Below are 21,168 nucleotides of genomic sequence, written 5' to 3'. Positions count from 1 at the left end.
GGGACCCCCGTGAGTCCGGTCGCGGGACCCGCGGACTCGATCGCCGCGGGCATCCCCGCGATCGTCTCACGGAGCGGCCGAATGGAGGAAATGCTGTATAAACAACATTTTCCCATTCTGCCTAGCAACTAGTGACGCTGATCTCTGCTCCATGTGATTGGAGCAGAGATCAGTGTACACTAAATGAAAGCCCAACCCCCCCACAGTTAGTAACACACCCCTAGGAACACTTAACCCCTACACTGCCACCCACTGGTTAACCCTTTCACTGCCAGTGTCATTTACACAGGAATCACTGCATTTATATAGCAGTGATTACTGTATAAATGACAATGGTCCCAAAAATGTGTCAAAAATGTCCGATGGGTCCCCGACAATGTCGCAGTCACAATAAAAATCGCAGATCGTCGCCATTACTAGTAAAAAAAAAAAAAAAAAATTATTAATAAAAATGCTATAAAACTATCCCTATTTTGTAAACGCTATAACTTTTGCGCAAACCAATCAATAATCGCTTATTGCGATTTTTTTTACCAAAAATATGTAGAATACGTATCGGCCTAAACTGAGGGAAAATGTTTTTTTATATATTTTTGGGGGATATTTATTATAACAAAAAAGTAAAAAATAATGCGTTTTTTTTCAAAATTGACGCTCTATTTTTGTTTATAGCGCAAAAAATAAAAACCGCAGGGGTGATCAAATACCACCAAAAGAAAGCTCTATTTGTGGGAAAAAAAGGACGTCAATTTTGTTTGGGAGCCACGTCGCACGACCGCGCAATTGTCAGTTAAAGCGACGCAGTGCCGAATCGCAAAAAGTGGTCTGGTCTTTGACCAGCAAATTGGTCCGGTCTGAAAGTGGTTAAACAGTAAAGTTATCCCTTTTTTCATATTGTGAAAGAGGTTACGTCGAGTAAATTGGTACCAAACATGTCACCGTTCAAAATTATACCCACTCGTGGAATGGAGACTAAATTACCATTAAAAATCTCCATAGATGACAAAAAAAAAAAAAAGCCCTTTAAAGAGCTATGGGCGGAAGTGACCTTTTGACGTTGCTTCCACCCTGCAATGTCATGGAGACGGGTGGGGGGCCATCTTTCCCTCACTCATCTCCATGCACAGCCGAGAGGATTAGTTTGCCACTGCCGAAGGCTCCGGTAAGCAGCGGAGGGCACCGGAACGAGGCGCGCGCCCCCCCCCCCCCCCCCATAGCAATATTTTAGCAAATCCGCAGAGACCACTTATCTTGTAGCCAACCTCCGGCCAAACAGGATGATACCAGGGTTATGGTAGCTAGCTGCTGCCATAATAACGATATCCATCCTCAAAATAGACGTATATTGGAGGTCAGCAAGTGGTTAAAATACACCTATGATAAAAATTAGACAAACCAAAAATTGAGGGACTGCAACATTGCGGCAGACAAATCGGACCCCAAATTACACTTTTTTGGGGACCAGTGACATTACATTGATCAGTGCTCAAAAAAATAAAATAAAAAAAATAAATGCACTGATCAATGTAAAAGTGACTGGCAGGGAGGGGGTTAACACTAGGGAGCGGATTCAAGGGATTAAATGTGTTCCCTTGACGAGTTATAACTGTAGGGGGGGGGTGGGCTGCAAGGAACATGACTGCTCCCGATCACTGGGAACAGTAGATCTGTCATGTCATCTGGCAGAACAAGAATCCACTTGTTTACACTGGCAGATACCCATTCCGCCTCTGTACTACGCAATCGCAGGTCGCCGACGAACATAAAGTCCACCTGACCCGCAGAGGTGTGCAAAGAGTGTGCCACTGTACAGCTATGGCGATTCACGCGGGAGAGCCAATCTGCCACCATATAAATGACAGCAGCTGGTTGACAAGGGGTTATTGTACTTCTTGAGCCACACCTTTGTTGCCTTAGCGGTATGTTTTGGGCCCTTGTCATGCTAGAAGACCCATTTTTAGTGTTCTGGCTGAGGAAAGAAGGTTCTTATCCAAGGTTTAAAATACAATGCCCCGTCCATTGACCCCTCAATGCGGAAAAGTCAGCCTATTCCTTCAGCAGAGAAACAGCCCCAAAGCATAATGTTTCCACCTCTGTGCTTGACTGTAGGGATGGTGTTTAGGGTCAAAGTCAGCATCTCTCTTCCTCCAAAAATGCAAGGCAAAACAATGCCAAAAAACTCGATTATGGTCATCTCTCAGCACTCTCCCAATCCTCTTTAGTATTTTCATTAGACTGCAGGCCGGTCTGGACATGTGCTTTGAGGCAGACATTGTGGGCGCTGCAAGATTTCAATCTATGGCAGTGTATTGCGTTAGAGATATGGGGACTGTGGTCCCAACTGCCTTGAGATCATTCACAAGCTCCTCCCATGTAGTTCTGTGCCGATCCCTCACTTCTCTTGATCATCCTCACCCTGTGAGGTGAAATCCTTCATGGAGCTCCAGACCGAGGACGATCAATGTCTATTTTGTATTTCTTCCATTTGCAAATGGCTCCAACAGTTGTTTCCTTACCAAGCTCCTTGCATATGGTCTTGTAGCCCATTCCAACCTTTTGCAGGTCTACAATCCTGTCCCTGTTCTTTGACAGCTCTTTGATCTTGCCCACGATGGGGAGTTTGTAACGAAAGAAAAATTCTGTGGACAGGTATCTTACATATTGCAAATGGTTGTTAGGAGAACCTTCTTAGAATTGACAGGACTAATCTGTGTCCCACATGAGCACATACTGTAGCCAGTATTGTTGGTAGGGGATCAAATACTTTTTTTTACTCACTGAACTGCAACTCAATTTATAACGTGTATCATTGTTTTTTCTGGATTTTTGGTTGGTATTCTGTTTTTATCCTTTAAAATACACCTATCATTAGACCCTTCATTTCTTTGTAAGTGGGCAAATTTCCAAAACCAGTAGGGAAGAATTGTATTAACTTTCCCCACTGTAAAATATAAAAGCAAAATAAAAAAATAGTTCTTGCTAGTCAATACAAGTAGGGTATCACTATGCAACTTGCTGGAAATATGAGGACTTCTTTAAAGAAGTTATTTCACATGAATAGTGATCCCATAGATACTATCGGTACATGATGTGGATATATTCATTTTCATCTCCGTTGATTGAAACGCAGCTAAAATGACAACCTACCTGATGGAAGGTTGGATATTCTAGAATTTTTTTGAAAAAAAATACCCATACCTATTCTGAGGCAGTCAGCATATTACAGTTTTGCACATTTATAATCTAGTGTTTTTGGCAATTTTTGTAGATTCTCCCGTACAGTACATTTTGCCTGGAAAATTGATATGTGAGCTACAATTGCATAGAGGTTTGGGCCCATATTTGCGCTGATCACAACCCCCTCAGCCCCAAACCTAGGTTTTTGCATTGTAGGTTTACTTACAATAAATCCTCTGTAGCGTTTATAAAGTGGAATTCTGCTAATACTCATATGCCAGTAGAGTGTTGTAACCTTTGTTTAGCCCTGCTTCACATACTGTGGAACACATGGGCTTGTTCCTGCTTCTGGCCGACATGTATAATGCACTTCCCATTGGGAGTTGCTTGGGCATTTTGCAAGATTTCTTAAAAAACAGGCATTTTTTGCACTTGCCAAACAGATTCAACAAAAAAACGCCACCGGGACTCCGCTTTTTTTTTTTTTTTTAAAGCCAGCAGCTACAAATACTGCAGCTGCTGACTTTTAAAATAGTGACACTTACCTGTCCAGCGCGCCCGCGATGTCGGCACCCGAAGCCGATCGCTAGGTCGTCTGTCGGGTCCTGCCGCCTCCATCTTGGGTATGGGAATCAGGAAATGGAGCCTTTCGGCTTCATTTCCCGGTTCCCTACTGCGCATGCGCGAGCCGCGCGGCGCAATCCGGACGGTCCCCGCTGCCTCTGGGAACTGTGCGTTTCCCAGCAGGCAGCGGGGCACTTGCGCAAAGGGGCGGGCAGTTGCGGAAAGGGGCGTAATCTACGCCCCTTTCCGCAGACAGCTATCCCGGAAGTGGGTGCAGTTACCTGGATTATCCAGGTAACTGCACCCCCCTCCCCCCTGAAAGGTGCCAATTGTGGCGCCGGAGGGGGGGGGGGGGGGGATTCCGATGAGCGGAGGTCCATTTTAGGGTGGACCTCCGCTTTAATGCTATATTTAGCAGACCAGAAAGGTAGTAAGGATTATGATAGTTTATTGTTGAGGTTTACGTACACCATAAACATCCCAGTCTTATTTTATGACCAGGCCCTGTCAATTTACGGGACTTTTTTAGGTTTCCTCCCATTTTTGGCATACAGTAGTCAGGGACCAGAGGTTATAACATTTGGGGAAATTTTACTCTACAAAAATGGCAGTTTTATACATGTTTTTCTGCAGGGTCATGCATTTTGAAATATTTGATTTACCATCTTTAAAAAACGAAGAGCATTTTCTCAACTATACTTTTAGAGCTGCACAGACATTTGAGGTATTTTATTTATCTGACCAAGTCATATCTATAGGCTATGGCGATATTTTTATTTAACTCATCAGCCTTGCAATCAGGGCCACAGCTGGCCCACAAGAAAACCGGGAGGATTCTCCAGTGGTTCTGGACCCTGCCCGATGACACCTTCAGAAGTAAAAATTCTTTTTTTTTTTTTATAAAGTTGTAAAGGCAGAAGGTTTATCTTATGCATTAAGATAAAAAACCTTGTGTGTAGCAGCCCCCCTCATTACTTGAGCTCCTCTCTCCAGCAATATCCACGATCCCCTCAGCCACTCAGTACACGCCTCCTGATTGGAGGAGGAGAGGGAACAGGAGCCATTGGCTCCCGCAGTGGTCAGTCAAGTCAGGCAATCAGGGGAGAGGGCACAGGGACAGGTCAGGACTCTGAATGGATAAACTGAGCTCTGACTCAGCTTGGGTGACCCTATAGCAAGCTGCTGGCTGAGTGGAACTCAGGGGAGGGAGGGGCTAGGAGCAGTGAAGAGGGAACCCAAGAAAAGGCGGATCCGGGCTGCTCTGTGCAAAACCAACTGCACAAAATAGAACACTTTTTAAACAAGCCTTTACAAATCACTTTAAAAACATCTTTCCAGGGGCCCCTAATGGGAAAATAAGGTGCTCCTCAGCTCCTGCTACAACTCCTTTGAGCACAATGAGTCCTATGGTAGTTTGTTCGGACACACAGAACTGTGTGTATGAATGACAGGGCCATGTGGGCAGAGCCCAGTTGCTATCAACCCGTGAAGCTAGTATGGGGAACTTCTGCTGCCTTTAGTTATACTTTAAATGATTATTTTGCTGAAAATAGCACTTTCTACCCTCACACTGCAGTGCTCTGTACTCATTGTAAATAGTAAAAAAATCTAGAAGAAGGAAACAGTTTATTTACATCCCTTTTTGCCAATGTCATCGATTATTAGAGCTAGCCACTTTTGGGCAGATAAGGAATCCGCTTTACAATTTTGATGCAAAAGACTTGACAATAAAATTTGTTTTATTGGCTACAAGTAAAGAGTTACATTAAGGAAGAATTCAACCTTTAATCACTTCCCACAAATGGACATACCCATACGGTATCCGGTTTCAGTGGTTCTACCAGGGTCATTTTCCCTCCCATTAAGAGATGGGGATGCTCTATAATGTAAAATCTATACAGCTGCCAGATCATTTTTACAAGTTTATCCCTTTGTGAGATCTAGCTATAAAAAAAGCCAGTGATTGAGCCCGAGTTGACACAGAATTAGTGTGGAAACCTCCTTGCATGACAGGTTTGGGCTCCTCTTGTGCCTCTCATGGCTTTGTTCCCTGCATCTCCTGCCCACTCACGGTTGTCTACCCCCTAGCTGCTTCATTCATCCACTAGATACCATCCCCCAGACACCAAAAACTCACTTCTCAGGTGAGTACTCATGAAAATACTCTGCATCAATTGCAATGCATCCCTACTATTTGACATAACCTCTTATATTTTACCAATTGGGTATAATATGGAGTTTGTAAGCATTAAAAATTTTAAAATATATTTTTCCAAAAAATCAGAGATTGAAAAAAGGCTGTGCAAACATGCAACAATTTTGCAACCAACTTGCAGGTATTTGCTTTCAGAAAATATATAATTGTTTGGGGGTACCAAGTAATTATCTAGTAAAGATTTTTACATACATGTGTGACGTGTGAGATTTGGCTTGGGCAGCAAGTGGTTAAAGAAATGGCAAGAAAGTTCCCTGTTTTGGATAGCCCGGAGAGGGATTAGAACACCTTGTTTTTTGTGCCTGTGGCTCCATTAGAGAGATTTGCCATCTTCATTTGTTCTGCTTACTGTCACGATAAAAAGGACAGCAGTATATGGTGGTATTACAGCGTTTGTTATTCGTGCAGGGTTCATACTAGCCAATGCTCTGAAAGCTCTCAGTGATGGATTGCTTTTTTCCACATCCTGAATGCCTATTTTAGTGGCAAATGCCCAAAAAAAATTTGTTTATAATGGGGATATGCACTGCAAGCAAAGTTTTTTTTTTTCCCTCATGATTACATTGTAGCCCTATTGACTTGAATAGCAGTGTGACAGGTGATCCAGCTGCTGCCTGTCAACTCCCCACAATAAGATTGCTGCAGCATGTGCACAGCCTCCTCCAGTGTATTTTTAGACTTGAGGCTATAAAACTGCACCTCAACCACCTGGGTAAGTGCGGCTTAAAGCAAAACTCCAGGATTTTCAAAAAATACCCCATTACAGAGCTGATGTTTGGCCCCGTCAATTCTGATTGGCCAACCTGGCTGACAGCAGCGGGAGCCAATGGTGCCGCTGCTGTGTCTCAGCCAATGAGGGAGAGTCCTGGGAAGCCAAAACACTTATGGACATCGCTGGACAGAGAAGGAACTGCAGTATATTATATTCACACATATACCCCTCCACCCACCTTCCTCCTGACCCTACAACCCCTTTAATCTGCAGGCATTTCCCCAGTTCTTTTTGCTATATGGGGGATAAATATCTCCAACGGAACACAAATATAAATAAATATGAAGTCTTAACCCTTCCCCAGCTCAAAATGAAAAAACAAGTTTGGTCCAAGTCTACTTTAAGATTTTTACAGGGTACCTTTGTTTTATTTTTCCTTTTGTGGCAAAAAGGTCACTAAACGGAAAATTGTTCTAGATGCATTGGTCTTCAATTTTGTTAGCTGCCCCACAATTAAAAAAAAAAAAAAAAAAAAAAAAGCCGCTGCGCCAAACACTAAATATACCAGTTAAATTGGCTATGAAGACATGTCAAGACAATCCTGAATTAAACATGATCATTAGATTTACAACCTGACTGCTTGTATTTGCATTGGTTGGGAGCGTTGCATCTTCTGTCTCTGTTGCGTGGACGGAAGATTGTTGGTTCCTGAGTTTGATAGCTGGCTTTGATTAAGCTGTCCATTTTTAAGAAGTGGCACAGATTCCGATACCCTGCTACATGTAGAGTACAAACTGTCCAGAGAAGAATTCATATCATTCACAAGAGCCTCTAGGTCAACATCATCATCTAAGAGAAAAAAAGAAAATTTACCAAATGTGTCATATAAAAATAGGATTTTTATAACCGCTTAAAAGCTGTAAAAGCAATCAAAATTAACAGCTGTAAAAATCATTTTCTTGGAGTACATCATGGGACACAGAGCCCAAGTAATAACTTAATGTGTTATGGGCCACCTTCAGGTAATGGACACTCGTATACCCAATACAGGAAGTTCATTCCCCTATATAACCCCTCCTCCTTCCAGGAGTACCTGGGTTTTTTTGCAAAGCAATATACTTTAACACCATAAAGAGGTGAGGGACCCGTGCCCCATGATGCACTCCAAGAAAAGGATTTTACAGGCAAGCTGTTCTAAAAATCCTATTTTCTTTATCATACATCATGGGACACAGAGCCTAAGTAATAACATAATGGGACGTCCTATAGCAATGCTATTTGAGGGGCGGGAGAGACAACCTGAGGGCTTATACAGCTGCCTGCAGCACACTGTGCCCGAAGGAGATATCCTCATACCTCCTTACATCCACCTGATAAAATTTTGTGAATGTAATGAAGACCAAGTTGCGGCCTTGCAGATCTGAGCCATGGAGGCCTGGTGACGCACTGCTCAAGAAGCACCAACCTGGAAATGTGTTCTTTGACTTGAAAAGGAGGAATCTTTCCCCTTACATCATAAGTCTGAATTATAACTTGCCAAATCCACTTAGCGACAGTGGATTGTGATACTGCCTGTCCTTTCTTAGGACTCGCTGGCAGAATAAATAAGACATTGGTATTTCTAATCTGAGCAGTTGTCTTTAAAATTGATTTTCACTGCTCTCACCACATCAAGACAATGTAGTGACTTTTCCCTGGAACATGGTTTTGGAAAACTATGGCAGGACAATCTTTGTTCAGGTGAAAACCACTTTTGGCAAACAGGCTGGACAAGGGCGCAACACCACTCTGTCCTCATGAATGATCAAATGTGGCTCTTGAAAGAGTAGCCAATTCCGAAACCCTCCTTGCTGAGGATATAGCAACCAAGAACACAAGCTTCCTTGTCAGAAGGACTAAGGGAATATGCTGTATCGGTTCAAATGGCTGTTTTTGCAACACTGGCAAAACTAAAGTTAAAGTTCCAAGGGCTCAACAGGTGATTTAACTGGAGGATTAATCTGTGCCACCCCTTGCATGAAACTCCAGACTAAAGAATGCTTAGGAAGTGGTCTTTTAAATAAGATCGATACAACCTAACAAACTTCACATAACCAAGTGTAAAACACTGTATATCCCATTTACCCACATCATACAAAGTCCCGTCCCAGACCTGGTAATTTTGAAATAACCCTGAAAATAAAATGGGGGAAAAAAAAAAAAAAAAAAAATTTTTACAATGCCTTCTCGCAGAATTTTTTTTTTCACTAAATCAAACTCACACCTGCACTGGGAAACAGACCTTATGCAAACGTTTTCAGAAACACAATGGCAGAACGCACTCTGATCTATATATAAAGTCTACATAATGTTCCTCCCTTAGGGAACTCACCCAAAAGTTATTACGTTGGTATCCAACTCCCACTAGACTAGCGTCCTTCAACAGAAAGACCCAAGATACATGCTGGAGATGCAATAAAGATAGAGGAGATCTCTTCCACATTTTGTGGAAGTGTCCAAGCATCCAATATTCCGGATAATATCAGATATCACACACACACCACGAGGTATCACCAGCATTAGGCTTACTAAACCTAATAGAGAATATACCTCTCCTTCAGAAAAGTGAGCACCGATATTGGCAGCTAGATTAAGTCTTACCAGACTATTGAAAAGTACTCAGACCCCAACTATTGAGAACACAATCTAGTATATTTACACTACAGTTATGAAATAATGTATGCCCCCAGCAAAGGCACAATCACTAAAGCCAGATCTGACTGGCTCCCTTGGTCTCTCTGGTCGCAACAGTCCAGAGCAGCAGCTCTCTTATTTAGCATAAGAACAGAAAAAAAAAAAAAAAAAAAAATTAAGACACCGAAGGTCTTAGACGCTCTGGATATCTGCTCTTGGAAAAGAATTACTTGCTACGATTAATTCGCTAATTGTACCGTTTGTACCTATCCTATTCTCACTTTGTAAAACTAAACATGTATTTACTAAGATGTTATTCAACTAGACATTTGATTTCAATGTGTTTATGTCTTATGAAAAAAAAAAAAAAAAAAAAAAAACAAACAACAACAACAACTATTGAAATAAATAAGATCGATAAGGCCGAGAGCCTTGGCCCTTAATACCCAAGGCCAACTTCATCTCTACCCTCAATTGTAGAAAGGCAAGAATTCTGCCTCTGATATCTTCAAGGGTGCCAAATCTTGGATTTGCGCCAGGAAACATTAGCCCTCCAGACTAGTGCTGGAAGCTGGCTTCCTTGCATTAAATTAATCAGAGTAGAGATAACTGACACGGAAAGCCCACATTTCTTTAGAATGTGGGTTTCAATAGCCAAGCCCTTAAATTTAGCACTTGTAAAGTAGGATGGAACATTGGCCCCCATGAGAGCAGGTCTGGCCTTAGTGGAAAGGACCATGGAGTCTCAACTGCCATAGTTACGATTTCTAAATACCATGACCTGCTGGGCAATGTTGGTGCTACCTGAATTACCAGCTTTCTTTCCAGCTTGAAGTCATGGCAGCAACTGAATAGGGGGGTGGGGGGCTGGGAATGCAGTGAGAACCGATCCCACTGGGTCACCAATGCATCTGTTCCACATGCGAGTGGATCCCTTGTCCTGGACACAAAGTTGACTAACTTCATGTTGAATCTGGACACTAGAATATCTATGTCCGGAGTAACCCCATCTTTGGCAAACAGCCTGAAAAATGTTGGGGTGAAGAGAACATTCCGTCGGGAATAACTGCTGGTGATCTTAGTCTGCCTGCCAATTCTCTCCTCCTGGAATGAAGACTGCCGATGGGCAGAAAGGAATGTTTCCTGCCTGTTAGAATATGGTTCACCTCTCTGCGCTGAGAGACTCTTGGTGCCCCCTTGGTGATCGATATAGGCCACAGCTGTGGCATTGTCAGATTGGATCCCGACAGGTCAATCCCTTAACCTGGAAGTCCAGGCCTTCAGAGCCAGACGCACTGCCCGAATCTGTAGGATGTTGATGGGCAAGGCTTTTTCGGTTCTTGACCACTGTCCCTGGACAGTCTTCTCTAGTACTGCTCCCCAGCCTGAAAGGCTGGCATCTGTCGTTACTACTTCCCCAGATAATTGGTCTGAAGGATTTTCCTTTCAGCAGGTTCTGGAATAGTAACCCCCAACTGAGGCTTTGGGACAGCCGCATTGGCAAGTCCAAAGGTGAATTGAGGGATCTCCTTTGGACCCGACCATATGCGCCAGTTCTAGTATGGAGCCGATTTTTGTCAGAGGCAAGAAAACCTTTTTCTGGGCTGTGTATGATCAGGCCCAAATACTCCAGCTTTTTTAGCGGTTTTAAGGATGACTTCTCTAGGTTGAGAATCCAACCCAGAGACTTTCCAGGTAACAGGTTGTAATGCGTACACTTTTCTCCAAGCGAGCTATTGACTGGTCTATTAGCAATAGATCGTCTAGGTATGCCAAGACTTATGCCCTGTGCCCTTAAACTGGCTAGAGGTGGGGCCAGCACTTTTGTGAACACCCGGGGTGCTGTAGCTGGACCGAAAGGCAAGGCTACAAACTGAAAGTGCTGCTGTTCTACTTCAAAAACGCAGAAACCTTTGGTGAGCAGGAAATATAGGGACATGCAGATATGCATTCCTGATGTTGATAGATGCCAGAAGTTCTTCCTTGTAGGATAGAAACTACTGACCTGATAGACTCCATGCGAAAGCAGTGGATTTTCAGGAACGGATTTAGATTCTTTAGATGTAGAATGGGTCCGACATCACCATTTGATTTTGGTACCATAAACAGGTTTGAATAAAACCCCAAACCTTGCTCTTCTGTAGGGATCTGTATGATCATAGCACAGTAGGGCGGCACAGTGGTACTTCTGGAAGGACGACGGGTTATATAGGGGAGTGAACTTCCTGCATTGGGTATACCAGTGTCCATTACCTGAAGGTGGCCCATAACTCCTTAAATTACTTAGGCTCTGTGTCCCATGAGGTACGATAAAGAAAATGCAATGCAATTTGCCAAGGCAATTTACACAGTGCCACAAATGGGCACTTGGCAGGCACTAAAAGTGATTTAAAGTTATGAAAGCTTATACTTTTATAGTGTGTACTTGTCTCACTCCAAAGCAAAGAAGCTTGGTACACACCAAGTTTTGTTGTTCAATCCACTGGGTTGAAAAACCTGACGGCTCCAGCTGGAGCCTCTGTACTAACAATTCAGATGTTAGTACAGCAATCTTACCTGCTGAGCATTTGTGTTCTGACAGGGGAATGGCCCCCCCTACCAAAACACTCAGGGCAGCTGATCAGGAGCTGTCAGTTGCTGGTTATCCAGAAAATGGCCAAATTCTGTCGGAGTGGCTGACCTACACAAGTGACGAATGTAGGCAGTTTATTGAATCAGCTGAGGTCTCCCAACATTCAGCCCTTGTGTACAGGGCTTTAGTGTGACATCTGGCAGCCATCTGACAGTTTATGCCAACACCAGGTAATCCTGAGCTCCATCCACTATCCAGCACACAATAGGTTGTGAACAAGCACAAGTTGTGTGTGAAACTAGTCTACCAATGTTTTTGCAACGTCCCTTCTACATCCTTTGGCACCTTGACAAACTATTCGACAGAAGTTCTTAATTCCATGGTGTGCGACCAATCTTTCTGCAGAGTCAGAGTGAAGAGTCACTTCAGTGGGTGCATGCAAGAGTTTTCAACTACCTTTTAATGACGCAAGTATACAATAAGCACTTGCGAACCACCCTATAGCAGATTTACTGCTACAGAGTGGCCATTCTGTGCAATACACACACACCTCACATTTTTGTAAATATTTTATTACATCTTCTCGTGCGACAACACAGAGCCAGTTCACACAGGGGCAACCTGTGGATACAACTTCAGGTGGCCCCAAGTCGTGCGGTTGAGAAAAATCAATGGCACTGAATGGAGCCATCTTAGAGCCGGTACGCACAGGGGCAACACTACTTACAGCGCGATTTTTGGAGGCAACTTGGACACTACTTGAGCATGAATCACAGCGTGACTTACAACCCGACTAAGTCACCCCCCAGGCAAGGCGACTGTGGCCAATCACAGAATAATCAGCTTGAATGGGAATCCCACGCCAAATTTTAAATAAAAAATGGGCCCTTAGTTTCATAGTTAGGTTGAATAAAGACACCAGTCCATCCAGTTCAACCTGAGTGAGTGTCTACAATTGTCCCTATCCCTATACATTGCTATACCCACATCGGTCCCTATCCTCAAGGAGCCCACAATCCAAGGTCCCCATTCATATACTAGGGCCAATTTTGGACAGAAGCCAATTAATCTACCTGCATGTCTTTGGATTGTGGGAGGAAACCGGAGTACCCGGAGGAAACCCACGCAGGCACAGGGAGAAAATGCAAACTCTAGGCAGGTAGTGTCATGGTTGGGATTTGAACCAGTGACCTTCTTACTGCTAGGTGAGTGCTAACCACTACACCACTGTGCCGCCCATAGGTCTGGTATGGATTTTAATGGGAACCCCCATGCTGAAAAAAAAAAATGGCGTGGGGGTCCCCCCCAAAAGCCATACCAGACCCTTATCTGAGCACACAGCCCGGTCGGTCAGGAAAGGGGGTGGGGACGAATGAGTGCCCCCCCCTCCTGAACCGTACCAGGCGGCATGCCCTCAACATGGGGGGGTGCTTTCACCGCTGACCACGCCCCATGCCTAATATAAGTTGTCACGCACCTTGCACACGGCATTACATCGGGAGAGAGCATCATGTCAACATCGGAAGAAGAGAGGACAACTGAGAAGACCGGGCCATCACTAGCAAAGAGCTGGAAGATGGTGGAGGAGAGAGGTAGAAGAGGCCGGAGAGGGCAGTGGAGTCAGAAGAGACCCCTGAAGCCGGAAGACGACCCAGTGAGAGTTGACTAAATTACTTTAAAATCCTTTAGTGTGCTTTTTTGACTCTTCTTCCCCCCCCCCCCCCCCCCAGGTCAATGGGTAGAGGTATGATGTACCCCATACTCACATAGGGTGGGTGTCCAGGATCTGGATTATTATTAAAGGGGCTCCTGGATTCCAGTAAGCCCCCCACCTGCAGACTCAGACAACCAACAGCCAGGGTTGTTGGAAGAGGCCATTCGCCTCAACATGGGGACAAGGTGCTTTGGGGTGGGGGGGCCGCAAAGCACCCACCCCCATGTTGAGGGCATGCGGTCTGGTACGATTCAGGAGGGGGGGCTCACTTGTCCCCACCCCCTTTCCTGACTGGGCGGGCTGCGTGCTCGGATAAGGGTCTGGTATGGTCTGGTATGGATTTTGGGGGACCCCCACGCAGTTTTGGCATGAGGGTTCCCCTTAAAATCCATAACAGACCTAAGGGTCTGGTTTGTCCTTGGGAGGGGGAACCCATGGCAGTTTATTAGAGAGGCGACATTGTCACTTCAATATAGATGGTGATCTGACTTGGAGGCAACTTCCATTGAAATCAATGGGTGCAAGTCACCTAGAAGTTGGTTTGAAGTCATACAAGAACCTTTTGAAAATCGGAGCGACTGCTGTAGTGTACATTAATGACACTATGCTACAATGTAAGCTTGTATAAACCGTGTAAATTTGCTGCCCCCCCCCCCCCCCTCAAAATAACAGCCGTTAAGTTCTAAACTACAGGCAGGCAACAAAAGTAGGTACACCTCTAAATAAAAGTGACCAAATGGGCCCAAAGTGTCAAAATTGTGTGGCCACCATTATTTTCCAGCACTTCCTTAACCCTCTTGGGCATGGAGTTCACCAGAGCTTCACAGGTTGTCACTGGAGTCGCTCCTCCTCAACGACAGAGCTGGTGGACGTTAGAGACCTTGCAATCCTCCACCTACCACTTGATGCCCCACAAATGCTCAATAGGGTTTAGGTCTGGAGACATGTTTGGCCAGTCCATCACCTTTACCCTCAGCTTCTTTAGCAAGGCAGTGGTAGTCTTGGATGTGCATTTGGGGTCGTTACTGAGCACTGACAGGCTGACCCCCCCCCCCACCCCTTCAACCTCTGGAGCAATGCTGGCAGCAATCATACATTACTCAAAGACAACCTCTTTATATAATGCTGAGCACATGCAGGAAACTTTTGGTCAACCATGTTAGGCAACTGTTGCCCATCTCAAACCATTCTGCCGATGCACCTCTGGCCTCTGATAAGCATTTTTGTCCACACCCCCCAGCCGGTCACTGGATAGTCTTTTTGGACCATTCTAGGTAAACCCTAGAGATGGTTGTACGTGAAAATCCCAGTATATCAGCACTTTTTGAAATACTCAGACCAGCCCGTCTGACAACCATGCCACGTTCAAGAATCTCCTAAATCCCCTTTCTTCCCCATTCTGATTGCTGGGTTTGAACTTTAGCAAGTTGTCTTCCAAGTCTAAAATGCATGGAGTTACTGCAATGTGACAATTAAAAAGGTGTACCTAATAAATTGGAACGGTGTATTTAAAATTAATTTTATTCTCCTCTGCTGTCTTGCCATTTTAGCTGCCCCAATCAGGCACTTACAATTATCACTATTGTAATATTGAAATGCCAACCGTGAACCCTCTCCATTTAGTTTGTGTTTGTTTTTTGAGGACAGTTTTTAAATGCCTTTGTTCTTTAATATTTGTTCTTTAATATTTGTTGTCCATCAGGATACACTAAAGCCTTTAATATGTTCCTAAAACACTCAAATGTCTGTTGGGTTTCTAGACTTTGATCCTATTTAAAGCGTAGTAAAGTTTGCTTTTCTTGTACCTACAGGTAAGCCTATAATAAGGCTTATTGGAGTGTCTGCAAACAGTGAAGCATGGTGGTGTTGTCTTGCAAGTTTAGGGCTGCATTTCTTCATATGAAGTTGGATATTTGGTCAGGATCAATGGTGTCATCAATGCCGAGAAATATAGGCACATACTTCTCCATGTCATACCATCAGGGAGGTGTGTGTGTGATTGGCCCCAAAATTTATTCTGCAGCAGGACAATCCCAAACATACAAAGTCATTAAGCACCATCTTCAGGGTAAAGAAAAAGCCCTGGAAGTGTTGGTTTGCCCCCCCCCCAGAGCCCTGAACAGTCTATCTGGGATTACAAGAGAAAAGGTTTTAAGGCAGCCTACATCCAGAGATTTGTGGTTAGTTCTCCAAGTCGTTTGGAACATATAAAACACCCCCAACCAACACACACCTTTTATTTCTAAAAGCAATCTTGTAATGTACAGCATTCACCCACCTAAAAGAGCATTTTGCAATTAGGTTAATTGGCAACCGGTCAGTAACAACGCAGTATAAAAAGAATCTTAGGGGGCGTGGCTTGGACGGGACCCAAGATGGTTGCCTAAGACCTGATCTCCCGAAAACAGGACGAATTCTGCCTTCTGGTATTTGCAGCCACATCAGACAATGGCAAAGCCTAACAGGAGCACCTCCTGTCCCGGAGGCTAAAGGACTCCGGGACAGTCGAGTAAAAACATCCAAGCTGTTCCGCACTCAGCAGGTAAACTACGAGGCATCACAGGCCTTTATCACCGGGCTCGCGTAGGAGCGACACCGACACGCTGATGGACAGGGACAAAAGTCCGGACCATCCCTTCAGTTTGCTGGACCTGAGGAAGGATCTGCAAAAGGTTGCCATTGACTTCAAACACGCTCACCGCAGCCATAACAGATCTAAAAAGGCAGACCTCCAGCTTAACAAACGCACGCTGAAGCCATCAGGCAAGTGCAAGGGGCATACGATTCCCAGCTACCACACATTTGAGCTCCACCATCAGGTGGAAGATCGACAATAGCGGCCGCAGACACCAAGTGTGAGGGGGTCCCCAAAAGCATTACCACAGGCAATCTGGGGGAATTTTCAGTGTATGGTTTTTGTTCAGAAATGAAGTGAAAATTTCAAAACAAAATTCTTTAATTCAGCGAATGTACAAAGATTTTTCTTCTGAATATTCTCACCTGAAAATTGATCCGTGAGGCCAGCATAAGGCCCCTTTCACACTGGGGCGGTGCGGGCGTCGGCGGTAAAGCGCCGCTATTTTAGCGGCGCTTTACCGTCGTTTTAGCGGCGGTCTGCGGGCGCTAGCGGGGTGGTTTTAACCCCCGCTAGCGGCCGAAAAAGGGTTAAAACCGCCCGCAAAGCGCCGCTGCAGCGGCGCTTTGCCGGCGGTATTGCCGCGCTGTCCCATTGATTTCAATGGGTAGGAGCGGTTTAGGAGCGGTGAATACACCGCTCCAAAGATGCGGCTAGCAGGACTTTTTTCACTGTCCTGCCAGTGCACCGCTCCAGTGTGAAAGCCCTCCGGCTTTCACACTGGAGTGAAAGGGGCCGGTTTTTTTCAGGCGCTACACAGGCGCTATTTTTAGCGCTGTAACGCCTGAAAACCGCCCCAGTGTGAAAGGGGCCTAAGGCTCGGTACATACCTATGCAGTTTGCTTTTGATCTGTTTCTGCAGTGTTTTTTTGCTGTGCGTTTTGATTCTTGCGCATGTGATTTTACTGAAATTTGCGCTTTTTGCATTTTTTTTGGGCAGATTAAAAAACACAAATTGCTGCAAAAACGCATTCCATTCTTTTCCGTTGAAGTATAGTGAACCAAAAAAAGCAGTTTTGCGTTACAAGTCCCTGACCCTTTCCAAATATGCAGCGGCTGAAAAAAAGCACAGATGAATGTGTCCCATACGAAACCACGTAAATGAACTGTAGTGCGTTTCTGCAAAAAGCACCAACATACAGATGTAAACCACGTCTAAGACATCTAAGACGTTTAGTAACATAACGGGGTTAAAAAGACTAAAATTAGTACTTTATAGTACAAAAAAAGCAGATACTACTGGAAGGTGTTCATATTTTTACCGCAGAATAGTGAAAGTAATATGTACAGTAGTGATTATATTTTTGTAGGGCTCATTTTAATTTTAACCCCATTATTTTACTGGCCGATTAATCGATTATGAAAATAGTAATCGATTAATTGATTAGTTGTTTCAGGCCTAATCCCTAACCACCTTTCCCCGGTCCTTTACACTATACAAAAAAGCATGCACAGCTTTCATTTGGAAAAATAGCACCCCACGTATCAACTATTCACACCTCACACATGCCAAGAGCAAAGGCGGGATCGGATTACCTGATGTACATAAATACTATCTAGCTTGTCACTTGAACAGAGTGGTGGATTGAAGAGCTCACAGACAAAGCTTGGGTTATTCTGGAAAACTTGTTCACGGACACCTTAATACACAATCCCCTGGATGAAACCCTTGCCAGAACCTGAAAGTGCACCTTTAGTTACCTCTCAATGGCTTTCAAGAAGACTATGGGACCCTTCAAGCTACATACCCAGACCCATTGACTGTGGAGGAATCCTGATTTACCCCCGGAGAGTTTGAAATGTTCCTCTGAAGGGAATGGCCCCACGAGGAAGCACTGGCACACCAATTTTTCCACAGGGGGCGTATGTGTTCCTTTGAAGACTTGGTGTCCTCATGTACTAAAGTTTCCCTTCCGGACCTACAAACAGTTGAGGGACTTTACATCGAGACCTCTCGGCAACATAGAATAGACAGCTTACAGCCTTTCAATCCTTACACACGAGCAACTCCTCAAAGACATCTAATATACAGATACACTATTCTAGGTGACTTCTTCCCCCAGAAAGGGCGCTTCATGTTTGTCCTGGGAAGGTGACCTTCAAATGACACTTTTTGATAATTGGGAGGACATATGAGTGCATTCATAAAGGCTTGCTAAATGTAGCAATTCAAGAAACATGCAAAAAAAAAAAAAAATCGTATAGAACCCCTACTCACCTACACAAATTTCCCCCTACAATCCCTAACATTTGCTGGAGATGCAAGAAAGCAGTAGGCTTGATGCTCCATATCTGGTGGGTGTGTACTCCAATCCAACAGTTTAAGAGAAGTGCATGCCCTAACACAAATCACTACATTCGCGTTAGACTATAGCCCAGCTCAATACCTTACATCATTTCAACTACCTAGGAAACACTATTACAAATCGCTTTCCTGTGCACTGGCGATCTACAGATACACCATCCATTAGAGAATAGCTAGTCAGGATCTCCAAGATTGAGATGGTGGAATTGATCCATATTTCCCCAAGAACTTTTACATAACTTCACAACTACCTGGGCATGCTGGACTCATTTCAAATCTACTGAGAGCTACAAGTCTCATTTCCCATCCCTTGACGCAGTAGCCTGAACAATCTGTGAGACCCCATAAACATGTCCTGAATGGAGGTCGGGTCGGAGAGCGGTCCCTACCCCTCCACTCTACCTTATCCTTCACCCCTCTTTCTCTTTGTCTTACGTTATCTTCCCTTCACTCCTCTTCTCCCCTCACCCATCCCTCTCTCCTTATTTCTACACATGACTAGACCCCATAACACCAGCACTTTATACTATGACCCATAACACAAGATGGAGGCGGACCCCACTAGAATTGAAATTACTATTGTCTGGGCCTGTTGACATTGGGCTTTTAAAAGCAACAAATACTCCGATATGATTTCTTATTGCTATGTTAATGCGAGACCAATATATCTGTACGTAATAAAGTCTACCGAATAACAGTAAACCATGCCATGTTTTATGGGTTGGTTATACCATGTATCATCTCACTGTATTTAGTCATGTAACCCACTCCAAACTGATATGTTGACTGTACTGTATTATAAACGCACCTTCATTTTTCAATAATTTTTTTGTGGAAAAAAAATAATCGTAGAGAGTCAAAAAGCATTAGAAGTTACAATGTTCACCGATCTGTGAAAAGTGATTTCTAAATTGTTGAGACATCGCACAAGGTTCCTCAACATGAAAATTTCAAAGACCTGGAGAAATCTGCACAAGTGAGAAGGCCAAAAAGCTATACTGGATGCCAGTAATTTTCAGGCCTTCGGGCAGCATTGCATTAAAAAAAAAAAAAAACAGGCATGACTGTCATGGACATCACAATATGGGCTCAGAAATGCTTCCAAAGTCACTACTACCCAAAAACAAAAAGGTAGAGCTCTGATGCAAAGAAGCCATATTTGAACACGAGTCAGAAACACAGCTATCTTCTCCAAGTCAACGCTCATTCAAAATAGTCTGTTGAAAAAGTGAAAACTTATGGCCAGACAAATCAAAAAGTTTTGGAAACTATGGGCACCATGTGGGACCTTTGGCAGCACTTGGTTCAAAAGTCTGCCTCTGATTGTATGGGGGTGCATTAGTGTGCATGGAATGGGCAGCTTGCACATCTGGAAAGGCACCATCAATGCTGAAAGATATACCCAGGTTTAGCACATCATATGCTCCTATCCAGACGTTTCAGGGAAGGCCTTGCTTATTTCAGCAGGACAATACTAAACCACATACTGCAACAGAAGCATGGCTTCATTAGCATGATCATCACAGTACAGCATAGCAGTACAGACCTTTTGCCAAATAAAAAAATAAGACAAATCCCCCGGACTGTTGAGCAGTCCTAGACTAAGCAAGACTGGTACAACATTTCTCTACTAAAACTTCAGCAGCAACTGATCTTCTCATTTCTCAGATGTTTACAGAATGTCTAATGCAAGAGGGGATGCTACACCATGGCCCTGTCCCCAACAGATGTTTTGCTGCCATCAAATTCAAAAAGGACCCAATTTTAGTCTCCATTTAACATTTGATAGTTTATTGGGAAAAAAAAACACGGGTTTAGGAAATTTGCATTCTGTTTTTATACAGCGTCCCAACTTTTTTTGAATTGGGGTTGTACATATCAAAACCAATGATTCAAATTCCTAGTGGAGGCACCCATGAGAAAACTACAGAGCAGAAGGGTTAGCAGTCTGTTGTAACCAGATCACTGTAGCCAGCAGTAAGGTCACCATGCTAACAGTACACACGATCTAGTAACACTTGCTGGTACAAACTGCATGTGCAGGAAGAGAAAAAAAAAAAATCAGTGAGAAGCAAATCTTTTACTAGAGAGTATTCATTCTCCTAAAACACTAGAAATAAAACTGAAGCACAATTGGAGAGGAAGGGTGATGCAGTCTTTTTGCTGTAGGTGGCAGCATTACCTTATGTATCAGACTTGCTCATCCTGTATTACTTAATGATTAAAGGATATACAAATCCAAAATTAAAAATGCAATATATTGCAGCCTATGGTCTGTATGCAACGGCTTCCTTTAAGTCCCCCCCAACCCCCCCCTAATGCCAAGAACATTTTTCAGCAAACGTGGAACACATTTGTTGATCTTGCCAGAAGTGTAATGCCCTGTCACTTTCGGTGAGCTTTAGGCCTCATGCACACGAGACGCAGGTGAAAACTCTGCTCAAAAAAAGCTGAAACGCGCGTTTTGCCACGTTTGCATGCAGTGTTTAGCTGCGTTTAACCGCATTTAGCTGCGTTTGCATTTATAAGCGTTTATAAAGATATCATGTAGACCCTCCCCAAGCTCTCAAAGCATGTTTTTAACTATTTGCTATTTTGATC

At 43.9% G+C, this 21,168-nt stretch overlaps 1 protein-coding gene across 2 annotated transcripts in view; it reads right to left on the bottom strand.

Moving 5' to 3' along the window:
• GRB10 (growth factor receptor bound protein 10) overlaps positions 1-21,168 on the bottom strand; it is a 313,951-nt gene that overhangs the window by 168,197 nt on the left and 124,586 nt on the right. For both annotated transcript variants that reach the window (XM_077491758.1, XM_077491759.1), the window contains one exon: positions 7,301-7,517. In XM_077491758.1, coding sequence (XP_077347884.1) covers positions 7,301-7,517 — 217 coding nt within the window. The remainder of the gene's footprint in view (positions 1-7,300; positions 7,518-21,168) is intronic.

Source organism: Lithobates pipiens, unplaced genomic scaffold (genome assembly GCF_037356315.1).
Source record: "Lithobates pipiens isolate NorthernLeopardFrog02 unplaced genomic scaffold, aLitPip1_a1.2 Scaffold_19, whole genome shotgun sequence".
NCBI lineage: Eukaryota > Metazoa > Chordata > Amphibia > Anura > Ranidae > Lithobates > Lithobates pipiens.
The sequence above is the reverse complement of the archived record's forward strand: the minus strand, read 5'-3'. Positions and strand labels throughout refer to the sequence as shown.